The sequence below is a fragment of the Pan paniscus genome, chromosome 13 (assembly GCF_029289425.2).
Source record: "Pan paniscus chromosome 13, NHGRI_mPanPan1-v2.0_pri, whole genome shotgun sequence".
Taxonomy (NCBI): Eukaryota; Metazoa; Chordata; class Mammalia; order Primates; family Hominidae; genus Pan; species Pan paniscus.
This window is the reverse complement of record NC_073262.2, coordinates 136,565,196-136,590,467: the sequence shown is the minus strand read 5'-3', so window position 1 is coordinate 136,590,467 and position 25,272 is coordinate 136,565,196. Positions and strand designations below refer to the sequence as shown.

At 43.8% G+C, this 25,272-nt stretch overlaps 1 protein-coding gene and 1 pseudogene across 2 annotated transcripts in view; both read right to left on the bottom strand.

Annotated features, from left to right (window-relative positions):
• Window positions 1–24,631, bottom strand: part of TRPM8 (transient receptor potential cation channel subfamily M member 8) — a 93,957-nt gene extending 69,326 nt beyond the window's left edge. The window contains exons 1-8 of one of the 2 annotated variants that reach the window (XM_055109243.1): window positions 24,366–24,631; window positions 19,475–19,548; window positions 12,713–12,869; window positions 11,046–11,223; window positions 7,486–7,658; window positions 4,197–4,371; window positions 3,071–3,138; window positions 84–281 (exon numbers count right to left, since the gene is read on the bottom strand). In XM_055109243.1, the coding sequence (XP_054965218.1) occupies window positions 84–281; window positions 3,071–3,138; window positions 4,197–4,371; window positions 7,486–7,658; window positions 11,046–11,223; window positions 12,713–12,869; window positions 19,475–19,548; window positions 24,366–24,482 (1,140 nt within the window). In that variant the 5' untranslated portion in view covers window positions 24,483–24,631. Of the gene's footprint in view, window positions 1–83; window positions 282–3,070; window positions 3,139–4,196; window positions 4,372–6,522; window positions 7,659–11,045; window positions 11,224–12,712; window positions 12,870–16,260; window positions 17,182–19,474; window positions 19,549–24,365 lie in introns of those variants that run through there. The other variant, XM_063595300.1, reaches the window with a different exon arrangement.
• Window positions 21,520–22,446, bottom strand: LOC100984977 (large ribosomal subunit protein eL6-like; annotated as a pseudogene).
• Window positions 24,632–25,272: the final 641 nt, after the last annotated feature.

Genomic DNA, 25,272 nt, shown 5'->3' with positions numbered 1-25,272 from the left:
TGGAGTTGGGTGTTTAAGGCATTCTCCCTTCTCACAAACTTGTCTTATTTTCTCAGCCCTCAGACATGGTCCCGACAACTTACCCATTTGATCCAACTCTCAGTCTCCTCCTCAGGTAGCCGGGACACCGTGCGGGGTAAAAAGCGCACCAGCTTCTCCTTGACGGCAGAAGATGTCAGGGCATCCTCCACCTCCACCAGGCTAGCGATCACATCAGCGATCTGGCCCGAGCCTTCCACCACCACACAAGGAATTTTATTTTTGATGGAGGTATTGATGGCCTGGAGGAAGGAGACAGAGTCAGACAGATCAGAGACCTTGGTCCACAGAACCCAGCTCTGGACTAAGGTTCTGAGCCAAGCTGGAGAAAACACACGGACACATCCCTACACGTTTTCCTTTGGGGATTTTATTTTAAATCAGAAGCAAATCAAATATTGTCAATTGCTTTATGAATGAGAAATGTAATCTGCTTTATGAAATCTTGTCCCCACAACAAATTCCATAATAAGAACACATATGACTAGCTTAAGTTTTCTATAGATAAGTGCTTTAAAATATCCCCATACACAAAATCGATCATTCCAAGTACTGACATAATAGATTTGAGTGATACATATTAAGACTGTATTCAGCATTATTGTTGATAGCTTATCTGAAACAGGTGAGTAGTAACCAATACTCATACTTTTGAGGTATGAAAATAACTTTATAACAGCAGCCACATGTTTTATGTGATGTTTACTCACTATTTCCCTCCTCAAATAATTTCCCCTGCCCGTTATTAAAAAAGAATAAAAATATATTTTCTTCCTGAATAAACACGTAGCACACTTTTATGACCTTTGTAACAACTGCAGAGGACAGCAGAGGGGGATCATATTTTAAGGATTTTAATCACTGGACAGCAAGATATAGTGATCTACCTGGAGGTACAAAAGAAATTGAAAAGCACTTGTTTTTAGGTCTGAGTGCTTTCCTTAGAGAAGACATCACCCAGGAAGCCAGATGTGTGGTGCCATGATTGAAGCCCACAGAGGGTGAGAGTCACAGAGCAGGCCAGGATCCCTCTGTGTGCCTCAAGTGTCTGCACCACAGGTGGTCGTGGGTGTGTCGATGGGGAGTTAAACCAGGAAGGGATGCAGAGGCACCAGCTGGGTATTTTCTTTTCTTTTTCTTTCTTTTTTTTTTTGAGACAAAGTCTTGCTCTGTCTCCCAGGCTGGAGTGCAATGGTGCAATCTCAGCTCACTGCAACCTCCGGCTTCTGGGTTCAAGCGATTCTCCTGCCTTAGCCTCCTGAATAGTTGGGATTACAGGCACCTGCCACTGCGCCCAGCTAATTTTTGTATTTTTTAGTAGAGACAGGGTTTTGCCATGTTGGCCAGGCTGGTCTCGAACTCCTGACCTCAGGTGATCCACCCTCCTTGGCCTCCCAAAGTGCAGGGATTGCAGGCGTGAGCCACTGCGCCCGACCCTGGCTGGGTATTTTCTCCTAGTTCACCTCACCTCTCCTACGCCCACTACTGTGGGTTGTTAATTGGCTGAGCAGACGGCAGTGGAAAATGCCATAGAAATGCAGTTCCCTAGACCAGCAGCAGCTCTCAGTCTCCCCCCTACACCCTAGGCCAAGAAATCTTCATTCCAAATCTAATATTTGATCTGGTAAGATAATAAATGTAACCATATTTCAATGACTTTTTCTCCACCCCTCTTCCTCTTTGATGTGGCTGCTTTTGCAGATTTGAGCCATTTATGCTGGAGCTTGCAATTTTTTGAATTTTTGGCGATCACCTTGGTGATGACCTTGAGCAGTAGGATATAAATAGCTCCCACATGCTTAGTGTTCCAATAATGGAACACTAGGCATAAAAAGGTTTTAATACACTGACAATCACACACTGAAAAAAAATCTCTATTTTAATGTTTCCCTGAAGATTTTTATTTAACCATGATCTCAATTGTAAATTTCATAGCGGGTACTCAATAAATATCTGTTGAATGGATGAAGAAAACAGCCATTGTTACATAAAAGAATAATGAGAAGTACTAGATGATGATTCCAGATAACTTTGCCAGCACTTACTTTAAGCTCCAGGTATCTTTAATCTATTCCCTGTCTTAGAGGTAAAATAGGATGGGTAAAAGGAGGAATATGCAAATCATTGCGGAAATTCATGAAAAAGATGAGTTAAAAATGACTTTCTTATAATGTGCTATTCCTAGAAAAATGAGCTCTTGAAAATTGTTTACAATACTTACTAAAATGTAGTTACACTAACTTTTTTTAAACTACCTATGGGGTACTATGCTTATTACCTGGGTGATAAAATAATCTGTATGCAAAACCCCTGTGACATACAATTTACCTATACATAAAACCTACACATATACCCCTGACCCTAAAAGTTAAAAACAAATAAATAAATAAAAGGTTTTGATTCAAGTGGATTATCAAACAAAAACAAAAAAACGTCAAACAGAAGCCTGGCTGCAGGCAAGATGAACTCAGTAATGAGTCCATACAGATTGGCTGGGAAGTCAAATTCTTGCTCAGTTGCTCAGTGTTGCAGGTGCAGAACCATTCAAGAAGTTTCCATGATCTCAGAATCACTTAGGGTTTGGAATTCCATCATGCAACATACCTGCATCCCCAGGTGGCATATAAATGGGCCTTAGGTGGTCTGGAAACATCTGATTTGGGGGCAATCTGTGTGCGTATGATCCCAGCTCATCTCAATGCAGATAGGTTGGCCATAGCTTTCTAATATATATGCTGGTTACAATCTTTAAGTCTCCCGAGTTAATGTCAACTCTTCTCTTTGGCAGGTTGACTGTCAAGGCCAACACTAAGTACACAGGTTATTCATGTCACTGAAATTCTCCTCCCAAATCTTCTTGACTAAGGAACAACCGGAGTCTGTTAGGGGAACAGTATGTGGAGGGAAAACACTACCTACTTGCTGTAGTAAAATCAATTAGGTTAGATTAGATGAGCCCAAATCCTTGAAAATACAAATTTGTTGGATAGGCTTATTAGCCAACCTTCTAGAAAACTAAATCAGGACTCACTTTCAAAGTCTCTTTTCCACCTCCTTGGGCAAAACACACAATGGGGATCTTGCCACCATAGTTGGAATCTGTAAAATATAAAAAGTAGAGCATATTTTGAGCTCATTGGAAATACTCACCTACCTCTGTGAAAAGTTGGACCAAGAGCTTCTGCCCTGTGAGCCTAGGGTGTGGAGAGATAGCTTCACATCTCACGGACTTAAACATTATCCACTCATTAAAGATGGATGAGTCTTTTTGCTCCACACTAGTAATAGCATGACATGGGTCATGTTGCAATTTGTCATTGATATTTAAAATACATATTTGAATACTTAAAGCCTGTGCATGATTTACCATTGCACCTATAAATTAAACTAGGTTTAAGTTTATCCTTATAATAATGATGCTCTCCTATAATCCTGTGCTTGCTTGAGTGAGAACTTTGCATAACTAGTGGTCTTTCAACAGAGTTTATTGCATATATAGTTTCTTCTTTCATGTATGTCCAATTGTGAAAGGAAAATAATTGAGAACATTTCCAACAAGTTCCTGTCATTATGTCTATCATTAAATCACAAGATAATCATGTTCCACAGCAGGACACATCTCAATACCCTGTCCACAGGAAGAGAGAGAGTACATGCCACTTAACCATGGCAAATAATGGCTTTCACTCAACTGTTGCATTCTTCTCTTGAGACCACTGTTTTCTGTTACTCAGAAGTAGCCAAGATTCAAAAAAGTAAACCATACCATTGTTAAACTAGCAGGTTGGTTTTATCTTTTCTATCCTAGTTAATTGCGTTGTTTCATAAACTCATATTTGTCATCGTAGATCGTATTTGTTCTTAAATGGTATCTACCAGAAGAAGACAGCCGGCTTTCGATACTAACAAACCACAATGGAAGATGGCCATATTTATCATTGCCTTTAGCATGTTGAAGGGTACATACCACAGTGACCCTGGCAGAAGCATTCCTGATGTGTTGGAAAAATTAAGAGAAATAACAGTTCTTTGGCAATAAAAATACCTGATCAGGTGTGTTTCTCACGCATCACTCAATAGTTGGTAGTGATTGTTGTTGATGCTGTGGCTGCTGTGGTTATTGTACACTTCTAGTGTCCTACTTCCTAACCACTGACCTTGAATAGTGCGCTCAGAGATGTACTTCTCTAGCTGATTCCGGAGCTTTGCTTCGACAGTGGGATGTCCATGACAGCCATTGTCCACGAGCAGCAAATGTGTGTGGTTGTTGTCCAGGATATACAGAGGATCTCTCGTGAAGTCATCCATAAGGTACTGGGCTAAAAAATAGCCCTGAAAAGTACAGGGAAACTTGTCTTTGAGATTGTATTATCAGTCAAGATACATGATGATATTTTTATATATTCATAAGAAAGCTAATACTTTGGGTTCAATCACATTATGCCTCCTCCCAGATTCCTAAATCCAGAGGGGTCTTAGCAATCTTATAGTACAGACTTCCTTTTAAATATGAGGAAATGCAAGTTCAAAATGGTTGTGCCATGTGCTCATTTTCTCATAAATGGCCAGTGCCAGTGTAAGGATCAGATTCCCAGTCCCATTCTTGGTTCATTGCCCTGTGCTCTTTTGCATAAATTCAACAAAATTGAAATTCAGCATTCAGGAAACTGTGTATGTGCAAATGTGTGTGTGTGCGTGTGCGTGTGTGTGTTTGTCTGTGTCTGGATACAGGTAGAAGTAGACATTGAAATGCACACATACATAGCTGTCTGGAATCTATCATATGCCGTGACCCATGCCAGGATCTAGGGATTAGAAAATGAATGAAACAGTCTTTGCACTTGAGAAGCGCATAGCAACAGGACCACAAAAAGAAGTAATTAAATGGATACTTTGTTCCCAAAATACCATAGAATAAAAAGCTGCTTCAGGAACATAAAGAAAGGAATCCTTACCAAAAAGGTTCCTCACTCTCAAGCTCCATTCAAAGGCATTTAGGTTTTAAAGTATCAGGGTTGCATTAAAAGGTGTTTCAATCTTAACTCCAAAAATAGAATTTAATAAGTTTGAACAATAATATCACCACCAAAATTCAAGGAGAACAGAAGGAAAAAATAGTATTCAGAAAGAATTCAGAGTTTTGCTGGTGATACTATTTTTTAAATTTATTAATTTGAATACTATAGTGGTTAAAAGATTGTGCACCATGAACCTGCCACTAACTAGATATGTGCATTAAGAAAGTTTCTTACTTTCTGTATGCCTCACTTTTCTCATTTATAATGACGGGGGAATAGTAGTACTTACCTCATAGTTTTGTTATGAAGATCAAATGAGTTAATATATGTAATACACTTAGAATAGAACCTAGTACATAGTAAGTGCTATTATATAAATGTTAGGTTTTGTTATTATGATTAAAGAATTATTTATTAATTTTATTTTTACTAATAAAGGTATATGGCTATGCATTTCACTTTGAGTGCAGCTTTGGCTGTACTGACATATTGACATGTATTCTTAATATGTAATGTTTTTATTTGCATTGCTTTCTAAGTTATCTGAGATTATATTTTTGAAAGATCATTCTAGATCCAACATTTGTTTACCAGATGGTTGGGTGGTTGGTTGTTTCTTAATTTCCAAATGATTGGCACATTTTTTAATCTTTACATATTCATTTCAAGTTTTACTTGTTGCCAGGAAATGGGCTCTATAAACAGCCTCTAGGGAGATTTTGAAGTCTTTTCTCATTCCCATTCAGAGGTAAAAATACCTACATGTTCAAGGTTCTCTGTGAGTCTGTGAATTAACATATGCACTGCATCTACCATGGGGATAATTATACAACACTACATTGACTCCTATGCCCATTACAAATATTGCTAATAGATAATGGTATTCTTTCCCATTTAGCCTGCCATTGTCCTCAAAAGCCTGCTCTAGGCCACTCTCATCCCTGAAGTTGGCATTTGATGTGAAATCATTTTGCCATCTCCTGTTGGGCATCTAGTAATAATAATAGAAGCTACCATTCACTCTGCACAATTAGATAAATCAGTCCCATAACAATACAGGTTATTATTATAAAAGCTTGAAGAAGGGAACTGGCTCCAGACTATGCAGCTAGAAAAGGAATGGTTACTCCAACCCCAACTTCTCTGTCTTCAAAACGCCTCCTCCTCCCCTCTACCATGCTTCCTCCTTGAAGATGCACAAAAAAAAACACCTCCCACTCTCCCCTGCCCCTTATATATCTCAAAAATGGTAACCAAGACACAAAAATAAAATAATTCTAAAAGAAGAATCACAGCAATTCCAAAAATCCTTAACATTTGCTGCTTCTAAGGAGCCCAGATGGGAGAAGGTGTAGCTTAAATGTGGATTTCTGAACATTTGGTCCAAAGCTTCTGGGCAGAGAACACCTGTTGCTCAAGAAGTTCCTCAACTACTAGAAATGTTGTTTTCAAAATTCTACACTTGATACAAAACCCCATATGTCTACCTTGTATTTTTAGCATGAAATGCTCATTACTCTCTAAAAATGTTCAAAGGAAACATTTGCAGGGGGCAGGGGGTGGTTGTCTCACAGCCTTCTTAATGCCCATTTAACCAAGGACAATATCCATTGATTTGAATTTCTGTGAGTGTAGCCAAGCAATCAAGATATTGCAGTTCTCATTGTTCAATTCCCACCTATGAGTGAGAACATGCGGTGTTTGGTTTTTTGTCCTTGCAATAGTTTGCTGAGAATGATGGTTTCCAGCTTCATCCATGTCCCTACAAAGGACATGAACTCATCATTTTTTATGGCTGCATAGTATTCCATGGTGTATATGTGCCACATTTTCTTAATCCAGCGTATCACTGTTGGACATTTGGGTTGGTTCCCAGGAAGGGGAACATCACACACCAGGGTCTGTTGGGGGGTGGGGGGAGGGGGAAGGGATAGCATTAGGAGGTATACCTAATGTTAAATGACGAGTTAATGGGTGCAGCACACCAACATGGCACATGTATACATATGCAACAAACCTGTGCGTTATGCACAAGTACCCTAAAACTTAAAGTATAATAATAAAAAAAAAACATAGCTGTCCTAGTGGGTGTAAAAAAAAAAAAAAAAAGATACTGCAGTTGGCTTTGAGCCCACCTGAGATGGATGTAAGCCATGGTTATAAAGAATAAAGAACCTGACTGTGATATGAGATTGCTGAGAACACATTTTAATGAACAAAACATTCATTGCTAACTCTTTCCCAGCAGTTAATTAGGTACATCATCCTTGTTTCCAATTCCTTTAAGGTCCCAAAGGCACTCCTTGAAAGGCAGACTTCCCCACGACCTGGCTGGCTCCATCACAGAGCCCCAGGGTTCGGGCCACAGGCCCATGCCATGGTCTTTCTTCCATATGACCTAGCAGGCCTCCTCCTGTCCCACCGGTACCTCAGCATCGCAATTCCTGATGAGGGTGTCCCGGTTGGAGACCATGCCCCAAGCTGCTATGCCAATGGCCACAATATTCTCCTCTGAACTCCTGCTGATGGTGTTATCTCTCACCACCTCCCCGATGTACTTCATCAGGCCATAATGGGTGCCTCCCGTGAGAATCCAAGCACCTGTCAACAAATAGGAAGAGTAAATGGTCAACTGGCACTGGGCAAAGTTTCCATTCTGGGCTCACAGACCCCTAAAATAAAGGCCCCATCCCTGTAGGCATCAGGACACAGCACTGGCAGCTATGCCGTATGGCAAGGAAGGAGAGGGGACCTCAGACAGTGCTCCTGAGAGGTGTTCACTTAAAAATACAGATCCTTGGCCAGGCGCAGTGGCTCTCGCCTATAATCCCAGCACTTTGGGAGGCCAAGGCGAGTGGATCACGAGGTCAGGAGTTCATGACCAGCCTGGCCAAGATGGTGAAACCCCGTCTACTAAAAATACAAAAATTAGCCGGGCGTGGTGATGGCCACCTGTAATCCCAGCTACTTGGGAGGCTGAGGCAGGAGAATTTCTTGAACCCGGGAGGCAGAGGTTGCAGTGAGCTGAGATCATGCCACTGCACTCCAGCCTGGGCAACAGAGTGAGACTCCATCTCAAAAAAAAAAACCAGATTCTTGACCCTATTCCAGATCTACCTCATCAGGCTCTCTGGGAGGTGGGTCGAGGGAATCTGTCTGTATCTTTAGCCAGCCTCTAGAGGACTCTTATGGACAATGAATGTCTAACCAGAGCCTCTAAGCAAGTTAGGCAATGCCACCATGGTAAGTCGGGCACTCTGTTCCTGGACCCCCATATTGGTTGGATTCAAGTGAATCTTCCTTGGATGGCTTTTGTGTCAATAACTTTGCTTTATAAAACACAGTTTTGTACACTGGCCTTTTTAAGGTTTAGATCTGATTATCTTCTCAATGCTAAGGGTTATACAGGGTTTTATTGCGGCGGGGGGCAGCAAAGTAGAACAAATACAATACCTAAAAAATATTTTTTAGCATAAAACTGAATCTAAAGTTGGAAATGACCCTAGTATAATATGTTGCCCATGTAGGAATCTACCCTCAGAGAGGTCACTGGCCTCTTTGGATTAGCTCTTGTAAGAGAAGCGTCAGGAGCTGAGAGGCAGCCCCCTCCTCCAATCGTTAGAAAGCTCCTTTGCTGACTATCTCCATTCTCTAATTTTACTACGGTCTCAGCAATGAGGAACAATTTTAGTCATCGCCATATCAAAGTCATTCTAATATTTTCAGGTAAGTACGATGTGATCCTTAGAAGTTTTTCACCTACTTCTTTTAACCAGCTCTCACGGGGCATAAATCCAGCCTCTCAGCACCCAGTCTCCTTCCTCTAGACAGATTTTGAAACCGAGAGCTAACCTAATTAAGCCTGCCAAACTTCACCTGCCTTGCTTGCTTTTAATTGCTTCCTTCTAGTTGATTTTAAAATCCGTATAGCTAAAAGTCATGTACCCAAACAATATATAACTAAATCACCACTAGTTTCCTTATAGATAACATCTCTGACATGTACGTCACTATGATAATAGTTGCTTAAAGTTGTTTTTCAGGAACTAGGGAGCTGCTCTGATCCAGTTCAAAACAGCTGAGACCATTGACTCTTCAACAGGGCGTGCACAAATGCCCAAGAGATGAACTTTCGAGGTCAGAGGGCCAAAACTCCTCCCTCAGATCATGCTAACACTGCCATTTTCTGAACAGGTGTCCTATGAAGAGCCATGAACTCTGACTACACCTGCACAAACCACCAATTACCTCATTCCTTCTCCACTTCCTATCACCTTTCCCCACGCCATAGAACACCTGCCTCTTTACTCCTTAAATATCCCTAATCCTTATCTTTAAGGAAGCAGATTTGACAACCATTCTCCCATCTTCTCACTGGGCAACCCTGTGAATAAATATTTTCTCTTTTGCAAAACCCATGCTTGCAGTGATTGACTTACTGCATGCACATACAGCGGGTATGGCTTCATATCTACTTCAGCCATTAACGTTCCCTTTTAAAATGAGACAATGGGAAGTGAAGGTAGCACTCCAAGTGGACAACTAGCAACAATGAAACTATTCAACTTCCTCAATCACTTCACTTCATCTACATAGAAAGAGGCGCCCCAGCCCAGGGACTTTTTGTCCGTTTTGTTCTGCTGTATTCCTAGCACATAAAACAATTTCTGGTACATAATAGGCATCCAATAAGTGTATGTTTAATGAACGAATAAGGTGTATTCAGGATTTAGTAGCAAGGAAGCTGAGTTGCTCAATTTTGTAACAAAGTGACAACCCACAGTGTTCCCTCTGGTTGGTCAGGAAACTGAGAAAAATAAACGGGAAAAACAAAACAAAACATCTCAGTTTCTTCTTGATATTAAAAAAAAAAAACCCATGTCTAGATTACGACACGTTTCCTTAGTTCCACCGGTCAATATTAATTCTGCATAAAAGAAGTTTTTTAAATGTTAAGGTTAGACAAACTGAATCTAATCATGAGAAAACATCAACCAAATCCACATTGAGAGACAGTCTACTAAGCAATCGGCCTACACTTTTCAAAAAACGTAATGAAAGACAAGGAAAGGCTAAGAAGCAGTTCCAAATGTAAGGAAAAAAAAAAAAAACCAAAGCTAAATCGATTTGGAATACAAACTGAGAAAAAAGAATGTTTACTCTAAAGGACCTTGTTGAGATAATTAGCAAAATTCGGGTATGAACCGTTAGATAGCAGTACTGGTCCATGGTAACTGTTCGGGTTTGAAAATTGTACTGGGTTATGTGAGAAAACCCCCTTTCTCAGGAGGGGCATGCTCATGTACTTAGGGGGTTAAGGATCATGATTCCTGCAACCTGCTTTCAATGGTCCCCCCCAAAGTCATACGTAGATATTTATGGAACAAGTTGAGACAAACGTGGGGAAATGTTAACAATTGGTGAATCTAGGTGAAGAATGTACAGATGTTCATTGCATTATTCTTGCAACATTTTGTAGATTCAAAATTTTTTAAAATATAAAGTTGAAAAGAAAGAAAATGCTAAGTGTTTCAAGTAACAAAGGCTTAGTTGCTTTGACCTCAATCAGACACTTATATGGTGCTCACAATTTCTCAGGCACTGTCACTACTTTCAAAAATGCATCACCAATCTCACAATTACAGAACAAGCGAATTACAACTGTCCTTTCCAATTCACCTGAACCGAAATTCTGGGTAAAATTTTACGTGTGTTAATAACAAAATGAAAATCTTACAAGATTAAAAAAATTCCCCTAAGGAAGCACCTTAACGCTGATTTAGAGTTACTGTGTGAAGCTCCCCCGCTATCTGCCAGAGCTCCGTGTCCATTCATTTGACGATATGGCTTTCAATAAAATAACGATTAATCAGATGCTTCTAGCAGCACCCGGATTCTCCGGAATTGCACACGGGAAATGCCTTCTCTGCTCCCCAAACTTGGTGCAGCCCGAATGGAAGAACCCGCGGTCGCTGCTCCCACCCGCACCTTTGGACTGCGCGATGTAGATGAGCCGGCTGAAGATCTTGCGCATGCGCGGCTTCAGGGCGAAGTTCTTGGCGCCCCCGGTCACAGAAATGACCAGGTTGGGTGTTTTCAGGTGCCAGTGCTGGGTCAGCAGCTCGTAAAGGATTTCCGCGTCCGTGTCGCAGGACAGACGGATATACTATGGGGAGAGAAGCAGAAGTATCAGGATAGGCCTGTGTTCTCCTGAGGTCGGGGTTTAGCATCCCCCCCCAACTTCCAAGCCCACGCTTGCCTGCTTCTAGAAGAGGGGCGGGGTGGGGGCAGCAGGGATCGCGGCATTGGGGGTCCCAGGCGGGCGCCGTGCCAAGGCCCCATGAGGAAGTGGAAGTGTGAAAGGAAAATAAATCTTGGGGCCCGAAAATTCAAGCTAGGAACTGCTTAGGGCAAACCTGCCTCCCACCGTATTCAAAGTCACCCCTCTGCTCACCGAGATAGATGCACATCTGATTGCCTCCTTTGGAAAGGCTAATCAGAAACTCAAAAGAATGCTACTGTTTGTCTCTTATCTACTTATGACCTGGAAGCCCCCTCTCGTTTCGAGTTGTCCCGCCTTTGCTTCGTGAGTTGTCCCACCTTTCCAGAAGGAACCAGCGTTCATCTTACATATGTTGATTAATGTCTCATGTCTCCCTAAAATGTATGAAACCAAACCGTGCTCTGACCACCTTGGGCACATGTTGTCAGAACTTCTTGAGGCTGTGCCACGGGTATCCCTCCTCAACCTTGGCAAGATAAACTTTCTAAATTAACTGAGACCTGTCTCAGATATTCAGGGTTCACGGAAGGAAAGCAGACTCGGGGGAGTGGGGGCGCTGCGCGGGCCCTGAAAAGCCCCACAGGCCAGGTGGAGAACTTGGGACTTTGTCCTGAAGGCAGAGGGGTGACTTGAGGCATTTGAAGCCGGGTAGGAACAGGGTAGGCTTTACATTTAGGGAGTCCTCCAGCGGCCATGCTGAGGCCACAGGGAGGTGGGCAGAGCTGCAGGCAGCAAGAGAGTGTGCCGGCCCATTCCAGGGCAGAGGCCCTGGGGGGAGTCAGCAGTGGATGGGGCTGGGTCACCTCCCAGGGATGCCATGGGCTGGGTCACCTACCAGGAATGCCATGGGGGTTTGGGAGATGAGAGGCCCGGGCCCTGCAGGAACAGCCTGTGGACGGTGCTCTCATTGAGACTGGGAGCATGGAGGATGTAGGAAAGGCTATTTCTGATCATTAAACACCTTTGCGAAACCTTGCTGGAGAGCTTGCACAGTGAGTATGAAGGGAATGCATATTCAGGGCCATATGTACCTCAGGAGTATGCAGAGCTAAGCAGTAGGGTTCACAAAAGCATTCATGGGGCCCTCAGTAGCAGTAGGGCTCAAGGTGGATGTGACGTGGATGCCTGCCTTGCGTGTGGACACAGGAGGCTAGGTGATAATCCAGTCCTTAACCTGTTGAGTTTTCCTGTTGAGCATAGCCTAATAACTGCTTTTTGGCTTTTACAAGATGTATCTTTTTCTGCAATCATTTTTGGTGTTTACTACCCATCTCTCCTGCCTCCATCCTATTAGACAATTCCAAGTAAATCAAGGTAGCCCAGGTCATTTTGGCCTATGAATTAGCTGCCAAAGTAGAAAACCATTGCTTACCTTCCCTTTCTTCCCCAGTGTCTCAAACTGAATATCCCCAAAGGCGTCGGTAGGAAATTCCTTGGTGTGTTTCTTGTAGTTCCATTTCTCACTTTGGTTGATCTGGGTGCCTTCCATGTGCTGGCTCTGGGCATAGCCACACTTGCACACATTCTCCCTGATAAGCACGATGGTGTGGACAGGAAGGAAGGATTTCATTGAGCCTGCTTATGGAAACTGGTATTGTTAGCTTAAATAGACACACAAAGGATACCTTCAAGTCTTATTTTCAGACTGTTTTCATCATCTCGGTTGTGTAGAAACTAGTTTGATGTGGACGGGTACGGTGGCTCACACCTGTAATCTCAGCACTTTGGGAGAGTGAGGTGGGCGGATAACTTGAGGTCAGGATTTCAAGACCAGGCTAGGCAACATGGTGAAACCCCATCTCTGCTAAAATACAAAAATCAGCTGGGCATGTTGGCAGGCACCTGTAATCCCAGCTACTCTGGAGGCTGAGGCAAGAGAATGGCCTGAACCCAGGAGGTGGAGGTTGCAGTGAGCTGAGATCGCGCCACTGCACTCCAACCTGGGCGACAGAGCGAGACTCCATCTCAAAAAAAAAAAAAAAAGGAAAGAACGAAAGAAACTAGTTTGATGTCTTATCCCTGGTGTTTATTGTCCCTTCATCAACAAGCTGGCTCTGTGCTGATAGGACAGAACAAAGCCCTGCTGTCATGGAATCTATCTTCTGTCCATGGGGCTGTTATGAGACTAAGTTTCAGAAATCTGGAAACTTTATTCAGCTTCTCAAACATTTCATAATACACAGGAGCCCTGAGTTGGCCTCAGTGCCTCAGCACCAACCCTGCCAGTTTGCCCAGCCAGTAAGGCTATTCTGAAGTGAGGTGAGACATCCTTCCCATGGGCTGAACTCACTGGGAAGATGCATTCCCTTGGCAGAGACCCAAAATGTTCCAGACTCTGGAGAGATCATCCTTTCCTTATTGGACATTAGCTGCTAGAGAGACTTTCAATAATTTGGGGTAGATGAGGACAAACTGTGCGGTAAATGAACACGAGATCTTCTCGTTAAAAATGCAATGGAACTAAATTCATCCATTAGGTGACAGAGAGGCATAACAGGAAATTGAAAGAGGATAAAAAGAAACGCAGTCAGTGGTAAATCCTCTTCCCTTGTGCCTTTGCCAACATACCACCTTCAATCAACAGATACTGACCGAAAATCCACTCTGAGTCAGCCCTGGGCTGAGCTTCACAGCAGCCCAAGATGAGCGGGATGTCCTTCCTGCCTTTAAGTTGGTCTCTTAGGAATAGCTAAGCATGACATCTGGCAAAGTGCAGAGAAACAAACAAAACACCTCCTTTTACTCTCGCACAGCCCCTCCCCTGTCAGGCTTGCCATGAGGGTTGGAAATGATGCACAGTGTTTCACTGGGCCTGGAATGTGGCACCTGCTCCATCAAGGTGACTTAGGCTATTGTGGTGCCTTACATGCAAATCAAGGATTAATGAGGGCAGTGACAACAGAAAAGAAGCAAAAATGCAGTTAAAAAAAAATCTAAAAACACATTCTATGACTATTTGACCTCTCTATCCAGGGCATCCTGAGAGATGTGGTCTCCAAAGACAGGAACAACAACAACCAAGATTCTCATTTAGCCAAAAACAACTCCCACTCAGTGAGGCACTGTTCACCCTCCTCCCAGCTTCCTTCTGCCTGCCCCACCCACTTGGTTCTGCATCCCTCCCTGCTGTCTCTCTGACCAATCTTAGGGCAAGATCCAAGGGTGCTAGGAATTCAAGGGGGCCATGGCCAGTGGAGAAGGAGAACAGAGAGTTCTGTCCTGAGAAGGCTAGAGAATAGCAAAGTGGGAGACATGTTTGGTCACTGAAACAGGCCCTAAGGGCACAGCTCTCCTTTTATCAGTGGGTGACTCAATGTTCTGATTTGCCCAGAATAGTCTCAGTTTACACCTGTTGCCAAAGTCCTGGTAAGATCAGTGCCTCCATCACTCTTATCCGTGTTCTAGACCCCACAATAAAGTTTGTGGTCAGCCATTCACCACTAACCTACCAGAAAAGGCATCCCCCTCTGGCAGATGTGGGTCAGCACCAGGATGCAGGGTCAGATAACAAGATTCAACCCCACTCACCCCAGCATCCTTGTGCAGTGCACAGCCCAGGCAACCATACATGGTGACTCTGGAGCAAGGATCCCCTGCACAGGCTGAACCAAATAAAGATATACAAACTGAGGAAATCCTGTTAGCATTTGCTTCCAGCTGGACTCTTTATCTTATATTCTCTGTCCCCATGTTTCTGGCACATCAGGGCATTTAGCAAATGTCCTTTGAATGAATGAACAAATGAGCAAATAAATACATTGATTGGTCTTCTTTTAAATGGTTTGTATCCTCAATGATTTTTGTAAAGTAGATATGTTTTCCTTCCAGAATACAAGCTTAAGTATACATAGCTGTTCATGGCCAGAGAAAGGCTGTGTTTTCAAGATCTTCTTTACTGTTCACCTTACTTAACATATGGCAAAATGTAGGATTCATTCTAAAAGCACTCTGTGGCAGGAGGTCACATTTTCATTTACAAGATGGTAATAGTGATATGCATTTCTATGACTTTTCTAAAAACACAATAAGAGCAGAAATGAGTTGCTTTATGGGCAAATTTTATGACCAGTCCAGAAGCACATGGATTCCCAGCCAAACTGTGGCCAAGTTTCTGCTGCCTGAAAGCAATTGGCTTCAACTGGAGTTGCTCTGCTGATAGTGATCTTCTTGAAGTGCTGGAAGCCCAGGGTAACTACCAAAGCCACTCAAAAAAGAAATTCTATAATGAGGAACAAATGCTTCTCAGCAGCAATCCTCATGAGCAGCTTGCTCTCCTGGGGGTTGGGGATGCTGCTGGAGATACATGGAGGCAGGTCCCTGCTAGAGATGGCGCAATGACGTGGACTGCAGTGAGACTGTCTCTTCTCTCCAACCTCATCTACACAGTAGGATCAAGATGAGCCTGTTCATATAACTGAATTGTGGAAATGTTCATAATTGACAGGCTCAAGGATGGGAAGTTAATCCAGGATTGACATAGGCATCCCTTTCTTAAGAATTTGAAATTAGGACCAAAAGAGCTGCTCCTGTCTCTCTGTAGGTCTAGGCCTGTGACATGGAAGATCAGGCACCACAGCACAATCATAGCTACTCTGAGAAAGAAGAGAACAGGTGTGCAGGGAGAGGTGGAGGCAGGAACGGGCAGAGGGGACCTGCTGAGTACCCCCTCATCAGTCACCATTTCTAACTACTCCAGAGGCCTGACCACTCTCTGATCTTAGGTGGCATTTCTTTTTCCTTATAGTAAATCCCCTCTTTAAGTTTAGGTAGTTGAGCTCCTTGTAACCAAAAGTCTTAATTACCACACAGTATGGAAATGATCCCTATTCCAAATATTTCTCAAGGCATTTAATATTTTCTAAAGCTATAACGATTGAGCTAGAGACTGGATCCAAAATCACCCTCCAGCAGCAAACTCACCTCTGTTTTGGAACAGTTCCCAGGGCATCACTCAGTGTGGCCAAGATATGTCAACCAAAATTCAGCACAATGTTCTTGCCCTCTCTCTTCCTAAGTGTTAGGGCACTTCCTGAGCCCAGGCTACTTCCTGATGTTCCTCTTCTCTCTCCATAGCTTCCACTGTCCCACCATCCTTTGGGATCTGTCCACCCACCCAAGCTTATTGGAGGATGGGGGAGAGAATTCCCCGCCCCACCTGTTCTTGCTATAACTGAAAACAAACTGTTGGGCCCTTTTCCCTGCTAAGGGTAGGGGTGTGTCACAGGTGACCTTGACCAAGAGAGCTGCCTGGCAGCTCTGGTCTATGGGCTGGTAGCCCTCTAAGAACCAATTTGTATGAACTGGTTTATAAATGGAGAAAAGAAATTGCCAGGAAGACATTAGGAGTGCAGATACCTGAAGGAGGAATAGGGATGACAGACAGGAGAAATGAAGAGGACAGGAAAGCATCAGGACCCTAGTTCTACCCCCTTGGACCAAATCTGAATCCTGTAGAACTACACTGTCCAATATGGTAGCCACTGACCTCACGTGGTTATTTAATTTTATATTTAAGTGAAATTAAATAAATTAAAAACATTCCTTCGTTGTTGTAGCCACATTTCAAATGATCAATAGCCAGATGTGGCTAATGGCTACCATATTGGATGGTGCGGACATAGAATATTTCCACCAGGGAAGAAAGTTCTGTTGCACAGTGCTGCTGTTGTGAAGGTAGCATTCTTTCTGTTTCTACCTGGAACCCAGCATGGCCAAGGAAGTGAGAAGTGACTAGAGCAAAACCAGACCTAGGAGCTTACTACCCATAGTGTGCCAGAAGGTGGCTCCTAAGCTGGCAGCACATTTCAGAGGACACAGCAGCAGGGGCAAAAGTGCGGCACCATCTTGCAGTAGCGTCCACAAGAAGTTAGAGTAGAGAGGCAAGGGTGGGTTGGTCTTAGCACTAGGGTGGCAACCCTGAGAACTCTCAGGGGAGACTTTGGCAGCTTAGGTCATCTAGTGTGGCAAGTAACAGCAAAACCAGGGTATCAATATAACTAATCATCACTTCATTTGATGCCCTTGTCTGATGGGTAACTTAGATTACATGGAGTGATCCCACTACCTGTGGAGAGAGAGAAATAATAAACATGGGGGATTCAAAGATTATAGAATCCTGCATCCTTGCATACCTTCTGAGATGGGAACTGGAAGACCCTGAGGTGTTCCTGTGCTCCGCTTGTGTTGCTGAGGGCTGCGGCTGCCCACCACATCTCCCTTCATTTTGACCCAGACTTGAGCTGTAATCAAGCACTGTAAGGTGGACAGCCACAGGTTTCCCTAACCTGCATCTACTTCCCCTTCCACTAGTAAGTGTGCCCTGATTTTCCTTGAGGAATCATGCCTTTCTGCATTGAGTTCACCTGGACACATCTCCCAAGCCTTGCCAATCAACATATTCCACTGTCCCTCAACTAATCCATCCTCCAGCCCCAGGGATTAGTTTAGAGATAGGCACATGCTCCAAGCAAGACCATTAAGAGCCATAAACATCAGCCCAGGACTTTTGATGGAATTGCTAGGAGCAAGGCCCTCTTTGCTCTAATTGGCAAATGGAAAGCTGATAACGCACAACCAACAATGACCATTTTGCCTCCAATAGTGAAGAGCCCGTCCATCAGAGAAGGGCAGGAACAACAGGTGGAAAGAGACAGAGTCTTGGCGACGTTGTCGAAGCCCTGGATCTGGCTGTGCTTTTCAGCCACAAGATCCCATTATCACACCCCACAGAATCCCTGCTCCAGCTTCCACTTATGCCAGTTAGATTGAACATCTGTAACTGAGAATGTGTTGAGGAATTTGTTCTGCCCAAAGCAATGCCATTCTTAGAAAGGGAGGCAACTGATGGTATAGAGAAGGCACAGCCTTGGAATCAGAAAGCCTGGGCTCAAGTCTCTCATCCATCTTCCACTGCACATGTGACCATGGGTAAAATACTGAACTTCTCTGGACCTCACTTGCCTTAAAGGTAGCAACAGCTTCCTTGCAAGGAGGTTGATAGCATTAGCAATCCAGTATGTAAGTCCCATTCATGAAACATACAGGGGATAAATAGTGGACTTACAAAGCTTACACTTTGTCAGAATGACTCATGATGTGTATGTTTTTACCAGTGACAAGGCAGAGATCTCTTAGTTTTTCTGGTGTTCATTTTCTAATTCACATGAAGTAAGAATTATGCTCTGAAGCATTATGGTAGGTATTTTATATGCTGTGTCTTGAATACCACAACCCATGAGGTATACTTTTGCTAGATTTTTAGGATAAGAGAATTAGCTTTAGAAAAGAGAATAATTGGCTCAAGGACACACAGTGAGGAGCCAGCCAAGTCAAGGTTGAAACCAAAGCTGGTTCTAAAGCTTTTTTCCTTATTTCTATATCCTTCCTCTGTTCATTGCCCCTGTTCAACAGAGAGTCTTTTCATTATAAACTACAGCAGCAACTTGCAATTAATAGCTAGACTCTTTCTTGCATTGCCAGCCAACAAAAAGGAAGGGGCAGAGAGGAATAAGGAGAGTGGGAGGTAGGACAAAAATTGTTTAATTAGATTCAAATGCATCTTCTACACAAAGGGTGAGCACTAGTCGACCCATTCACTCACTCACTTGCTCATCAACAGTTATTGAAGAACTCCTGTAGGCTGAGCTGGTGAAGCCTGCTTTTGTAACCCAGCCTTAATGTTCCAAAACACATGAGACTTAGAGCAGATGAACACTCAATTAGAAGGAAAGACCTAAAGTCAACAGCAGGGAAGAAAAGGCTGACGGAGGAGCCAGTAAGACGGACATATGTACACATGCATGGTATTGCCAGCCAACAGCTGTAAAACAACTTTCATTACCAAGGTCACTCAGGTGGGTTCTCAATCTCATGGGAATACTGAAGAGAGTGACAGCCTCCCTCAATGACTTTTCCAACTATTGCCAAAGCTGAAAATACCAAACAAAATTGTATAGCTCTAAGTAACAACTATAAGCTCCTTGCCAGATCCTTCCTGCGCACACAGTGTTTCTGAGAATTATAAGACGAAGACATCTTTAATAATGAACTAGGGAGCATTTGTTTGTTTGTTGTAAGGGTGGTTGATAATTTTTTGAACGTGGAAAGCAAAAATGGAGGGAAAATAGTAGCTTACGTGGCCTTGGAATCTTTGGTAAAGAAGACACATTCTCGTTTCTTAAAATTTGCTTGAATAAAATTCACCAAGTCCTTTGGAGAGAGAACATTGAATAACACATTACTAATTTATTCTCACCCCTTGCTGATATTGATGAATACTAAATATGATGTAACCCCACTTCAAAGGCTTTAAGAATTTACCACATATTCATAGCATCCAGCATTTGTTCATGCCTTTAGAGTATACAAAATTTTTTTTAAAGATGCATACATTAAAATTTTTATAACTAAATGGAAAATTTTTCTAGAAGTGATTTGGACTTATCTTATTTATAAACAGTATTATACACATACAAATTATGTTTTTCCACCTCTAAGGCTACCAGGGAGAATATAGGCATTGGATGATAGTTTTTCATAAATAATATATCAATGCAGATTCCCATTCCTCTTATGCTTGCTGTTTAAAAGAAGACATATTCCAAAAACCCTTCATAAATGTATTTATCCCTCCATGGGAGAGGTAGTTAGGCACATCTGGGACCTGATTCTGACAAAAAACCAAAAGCCTTTATAAACCAAAAGCTTCCCTTAAGTTAGCAGAAGCAAACTATTTGGAAACAAAGGAAAAACTCCTTTAAAAATACCTACACTCCTCAAAGTGGAAGAAGGTATTTGCATCATGTATGAAACATCGTAAGATTGACAGCCAGAATATATAAGCACTGTACATCAGTAAGAATGAGACAGACAATCCGATGGGAAAAAAATGGCCAAAGACAAGAGTAAGCATTCGTTGAAAGAGAATAACCCATAAACATATGAAAGGAAGCTCAACCTCATTCAGAATGAGCAAATGCAAAGGAAAACCACAGTGAGATCCCATTTCACACCTACCAGGTTAGTAAAAATATCAAAGGCAATAAACACCCAGCATAGTTGAAGGGGAGGGCAGTAAACAGATACAACCGTTCCTGAATATTGTCCACTATTGCCAGTAAAGTTACCTCCCTGAGGAAGAGTCTCTGGTGGAGAAAGGCAGAATTGCCCCATGAATGACTTGCACACCCAGAATGCCTGGCAAAGCTGCCTGGCAATAAATATTCAGCCTCAGAGGGCTGCCTTTCCCTGGGGAGGTGGGGCTGCTAGGAACTTCCTCTCCCCAGCAATCCAGTGCCACTTCCCACAGGTCACCAGATACTGGCAGCTGGAGTTCTCAGACAACTTTACACACAGTTGGCCTCATAAGACAGGCCACTGGCACCAGAGCCAGCCCTGACTTCTTATGCCCTGCAGCAAGGCTACCACCAGCCATGCACTGCAAAGGGGGATGTCCCTTCTCCTGGAATGAAGTTCACAATGTGCCCCCTTCCCTTCTCACCCTCTGCCCCTGCAAGTCCTGTGGTATCAGAGAAGGGTGACCACGTGCCTTATCTTCCCAATCCTTTGAACATAAGTTTCCCCATAAGTCATATGTCTTAAACCCAGACCCCATGAAAGAGGGATGTTTACCTTCACCCACCAAGCCTCAACTCAAAGAATATTTTCCAGTTAGTCATGACTTCCACATCTAAGAATGTTACAAGTGGTATTGCTGTTCATAGCAAAGACCAGAAATCCACATACCATCCCCCTTAGGCTGAACAAACATAAGCACACAGTAGGGCACAGCATAGCCATGAAATAAATCAACAATCGTTACACGTCTCACCGTGGATGAATCTCAAAAACAGTTTTGAGAAAAAAAAAAAAAAGAAAGAAACTCACAAAAAAATACTCATAGTACAATTCCATGAATGTTCAAAACAGAACAAAACTAAACAATGTATTGTTTAGAGAGATACATATACTCAAGTCATAAAATTATAAATAAAAGCAAGGAATGGGTAACAAAAAATTCAGGATAGTGGTTATAACCTCTGACAGGAGAGAGGAAAGCCAACGGGGCGGCCACATGGGGACGATATGCTATTTCTCAAGCTGGTGGTGGGCACAACAGCATTCTTTTCAATATTCTTTTTAAGCTGGAAATTCACCTGTATACATTCTTTTCTATGTATCTTTTTTTTTTTTTTTTTTGTAGTCAGCTATTTAATTAGGTTCTTAAGACATTTAGAACACCAATTTGTGAGGATAAATTCCATTCGTCAGAGCAAACACAGATCGCAGGTAGCCCTGGAGCTGAGGAATAGCTTTGATTTTTGGTAAAATCTGTGAGTCCACAGCTTTCTGATCAATCTTGCGCTGCTCCGTAATCTCATATTTCTCTTTTTCTGTGTCGAAGATCTCACCTTCCTGGTGTCTGGGCTTCCGCAGCTTCTTCTTCTTGAAGTAAGCATCAGTAAGATGTTTTGGGATTTTTACATTGCTGATATCGATTTTGGTTGAGGTGGCAATGACAAATTTCTGGTGTGTTCTTCGTAGAGGAACTCGATTGAGGACCAGAGGTCCAGTCACAAGTAATGAGCCACTAGCCAGCTGCTTCAGGAAAACCACCCTCTTGCCCCTGTGGCGTCCAGTGAGGATGATCAGAATGGTCCCGGGGGTAATGCTGGCTCGCAGTTTTCTCACGTGCTGACTGAAGGGTTTTTTGCCATGGCTCAACAGCTTTCGAGGCACATCTTCAGTAGGATAATATCTAGGCATTTTCCGAAGTTTAACCACCCGGGTACCGCCGTTCTTGTCACCACCAACTGGTTTTGTAACAGTTGCAAGAACCTTCTCCTTCTTTTTCTTTTCAACCTTGGATTTAGCGGCTGAGTACTTCCTCTTGTACATGGCCTTTCTGGAATACATGGCAGATCGGGAATACCTGCCAATTCCTCTGACAAGGACAGGGTTGCGGCTGCAATGGGGCTTCCCCTTCTTGGGCTTTTTAGCTTTGAGGTTACCCTTTTTCACCACCAGCATCAACCTTCTTGGCTTCGGGTTTCTTCTCTTTAGTATCTGGCTTCTCAACTTTTTCACCCGCCATCTTGCAAGATGGGAAAGAGCTCTATGTATCTTTCAACACAAACATTTTGAAAGCAAAAATAGCTTCAGCGCTCACCTGTACAGTTTTGAAAGTCTGTGATGCCCATTTTTACTTGTAATTTTTTCATCCACTTAACTAATTTCAAGTCTACTTAACAGGCAGGAAGAAAACAGCTGTGTAATCTGTGTAATCAATGATCAAGGAAAAAGGGTGATGATTTTTTAAAACTGCTTTGTTGCTTAAAAAACCCTCTGAAAACGCACTTTGCAGAGGTGTGCATGTGCTTAGGGGGCAAAAAGGAACCCGCCAGAACTGAGATGCTCTTGCATGGTCTCAGCAGTTCTACCCATAGGGATGCCTGCATCTGGGAGGGGGTCACCCGCAGGGGCTGAGGAGAGGAGACCCATCCAGCAGGAGGTCACGGCGGCAGGCTCAAGAAAGAGTCAGCCTCGGCCAGGCGCAGTGGGTCACACCTGTGATCCCAGCACTTTGGGAGGCCGAGGCGGGCGGATCACGAGGTCAGGAGATCGAGACCATCCTGGCTAACACAGTGAAACCCCGTCTCTACTAAAAATACAAAAAATTAGCCGGGCACAGTGGCGGGAGCCTGTAGTCCCAGCTACTCAGGAGGCTGAGGCAGGAGAATGGCATGAACCCGGGAGGTGGAGTTTGCAGTGAGCCGAGATCTCGCCACTGCACTCCAGCCTGGGCGATACAGCGAGACTCCGTCTCAAAAAAAAAAAGAAAGAAAGAGAGAGAGAGAGAGAGAGAAAGAAAGAGAAAGAAAGAGGAAAGAAGAAAGAAAGAAAGAAAGAAAGAAAGAAAGAAAGAAAGAAAGAAAGAAAGAAAGAAAGAAAGAAAGAAAGAAAGAGAAAAAGAGAGACAGACTCTGTCTGTCTTCCAGGGCTCTGATGCTGAGGCCAGGTGGACCCCTCCAGAAGGGCCCTCCCAGAGGTGCTTCGTCACTGGGGTTGAAGGAAGAGAGCAAGGGGGTAAACACTGGAAAAGCTACCACCACCCTTGGCCCACTGTTTGCTTCTCCTGTGGCCAGGACTAAGGTGTGACTGGGGAGCAAGTGCAAGGAGGTGCTCAGTCCCCCCAGGCATGCAAGTGCAGGGGCAGACCCTGAGGGCTGGCACCTCCTTAACTTTTGCATCAGGGGTGCCTCACTTGCCTAGCCCAGGCCCTGGGAGGTAGACACAAACTGGGGGAGAGCAGGTTTTTGCGTGTTTGTTTGTGTGTGTGTGTTCTTACAGCTCAATGATAGATCACAAAGTCAGCCCCCATGGAACCCACCCGTGAGATCAAAATCCTAAGCAACACCCCAGAACTGCCTCCCACCACCAAGCTTTCCAAAGCTAGCCGCTATCCCAACTTTTAACACTGTAGTCCATGAGAACTGGATGTCAGGCTGGAATGTTGTCTTAATTTCTTGACAAATGAGAGTGTTGGACAGGATATGAGAGTGTTGGACAGGATCTGAGAGTGGGTGGAAAACCTGCAGGAGGGAACTCAGCCCAGTGTCAGCAAAGCCAGGCAGGAAGAGGTAGAGAGGTGCTAAGGACACACCTCCCGCTGGCACCAGCCCCGACTCCAGCTCACCCAAGAAGCCATGATTGGGAACGTCTGTGTCCTGAAGGCAGCGTAGAAGCTGCCCTGGAACCAGGAGAGACAGTGTGAAGGAGTGCAGCTAGGAGGCCATTACAAGAACAAATGCAGATGGACCCAAACTGAGACCCTGGCCATAGAGCTGGAGAAGGGACTGTGATTCAAGGCTCAGACCAGAAACAAGAGCACTGAGCATTAAGTAGTGAAAGGAATTTTAAAGACATGGCATTTAAAATGTTCTAAAAGTCAATGTGCAAATGCAGGATTTGACGCCTTACAAAGGTTACAGTGATAACCTTTCAAACAGGTGATGCGCATGACTTACGCTTTCACTGTAAGACAAGTCTGTGCTCCGAGACGCGCTGGAGTACAGGGTCCGGGTGCTGTCCAGAGTGTCATTCCTTCTGTTCCTCATGCTGAGCCTGGCTGCCCGAAAGGACATCTTTTCTGTGACGATGGTTGGAGGGGATAAGTTTGGGTTACAAACAGTAACAGGGCTTCCTTCAAAGCTTCACCCCAATGCCGTTTTCCCTCCAACCTCTCCCCTTTGCCACATGCAATGTCCCACGCTCCATTCGGCCCATCGTGGTCATTGTGCCTAATTCCTCTTCACCCTCCAAGACCCAGATGGCATTTCCACCCCTCAGCCCATCCTCCCTGGCCCCTCACCCCTGAGTCAGGATCCCCTCCTGGGCACCCCCTCTTTGCAGTGGCCAAGTGCATGGCCCCACCAGACTGCAAGCTCTGAAAGGGCAGTCTGTACCACATGCATCACAGTGCACTACATCTGTGGGGCTTGCAATAGCTACTTGCTAAGTAATGAATTGAGGATGAAGGGAATTTACAGAGCAGACTATGGCTAGCAGCCTGTATTGGCCAGAGGACTTGCACCTCAGGCAGAAAAGAAGACCCCTGCCCCTGAAGGGTGGTGGGTAGGGCTTGGGGGTCAGCATGTCCCAGGTCATCCTGAGACTCTAACGCCCAAGACTTCCCTCTTGGGCTCTGGAGCAGGCTGCTATTCTGGGCATTGCAAAACCTGATCTGTCATGCAATGCTTCCTGGGGTCCCTGCTCTGCTTTTCTCACTCTAATATGCCCCCATCCCATACTTCAGGAGGCCCCTCTCCCCTCGTCTCCCAAAGTCTAACTCAGACCCACATCCCAAGCTCAAGACAAAACCCGTCAATGCCTACTCAACCTCTGGGGTTGTCCTGCAGACACAGTAAATGAAAG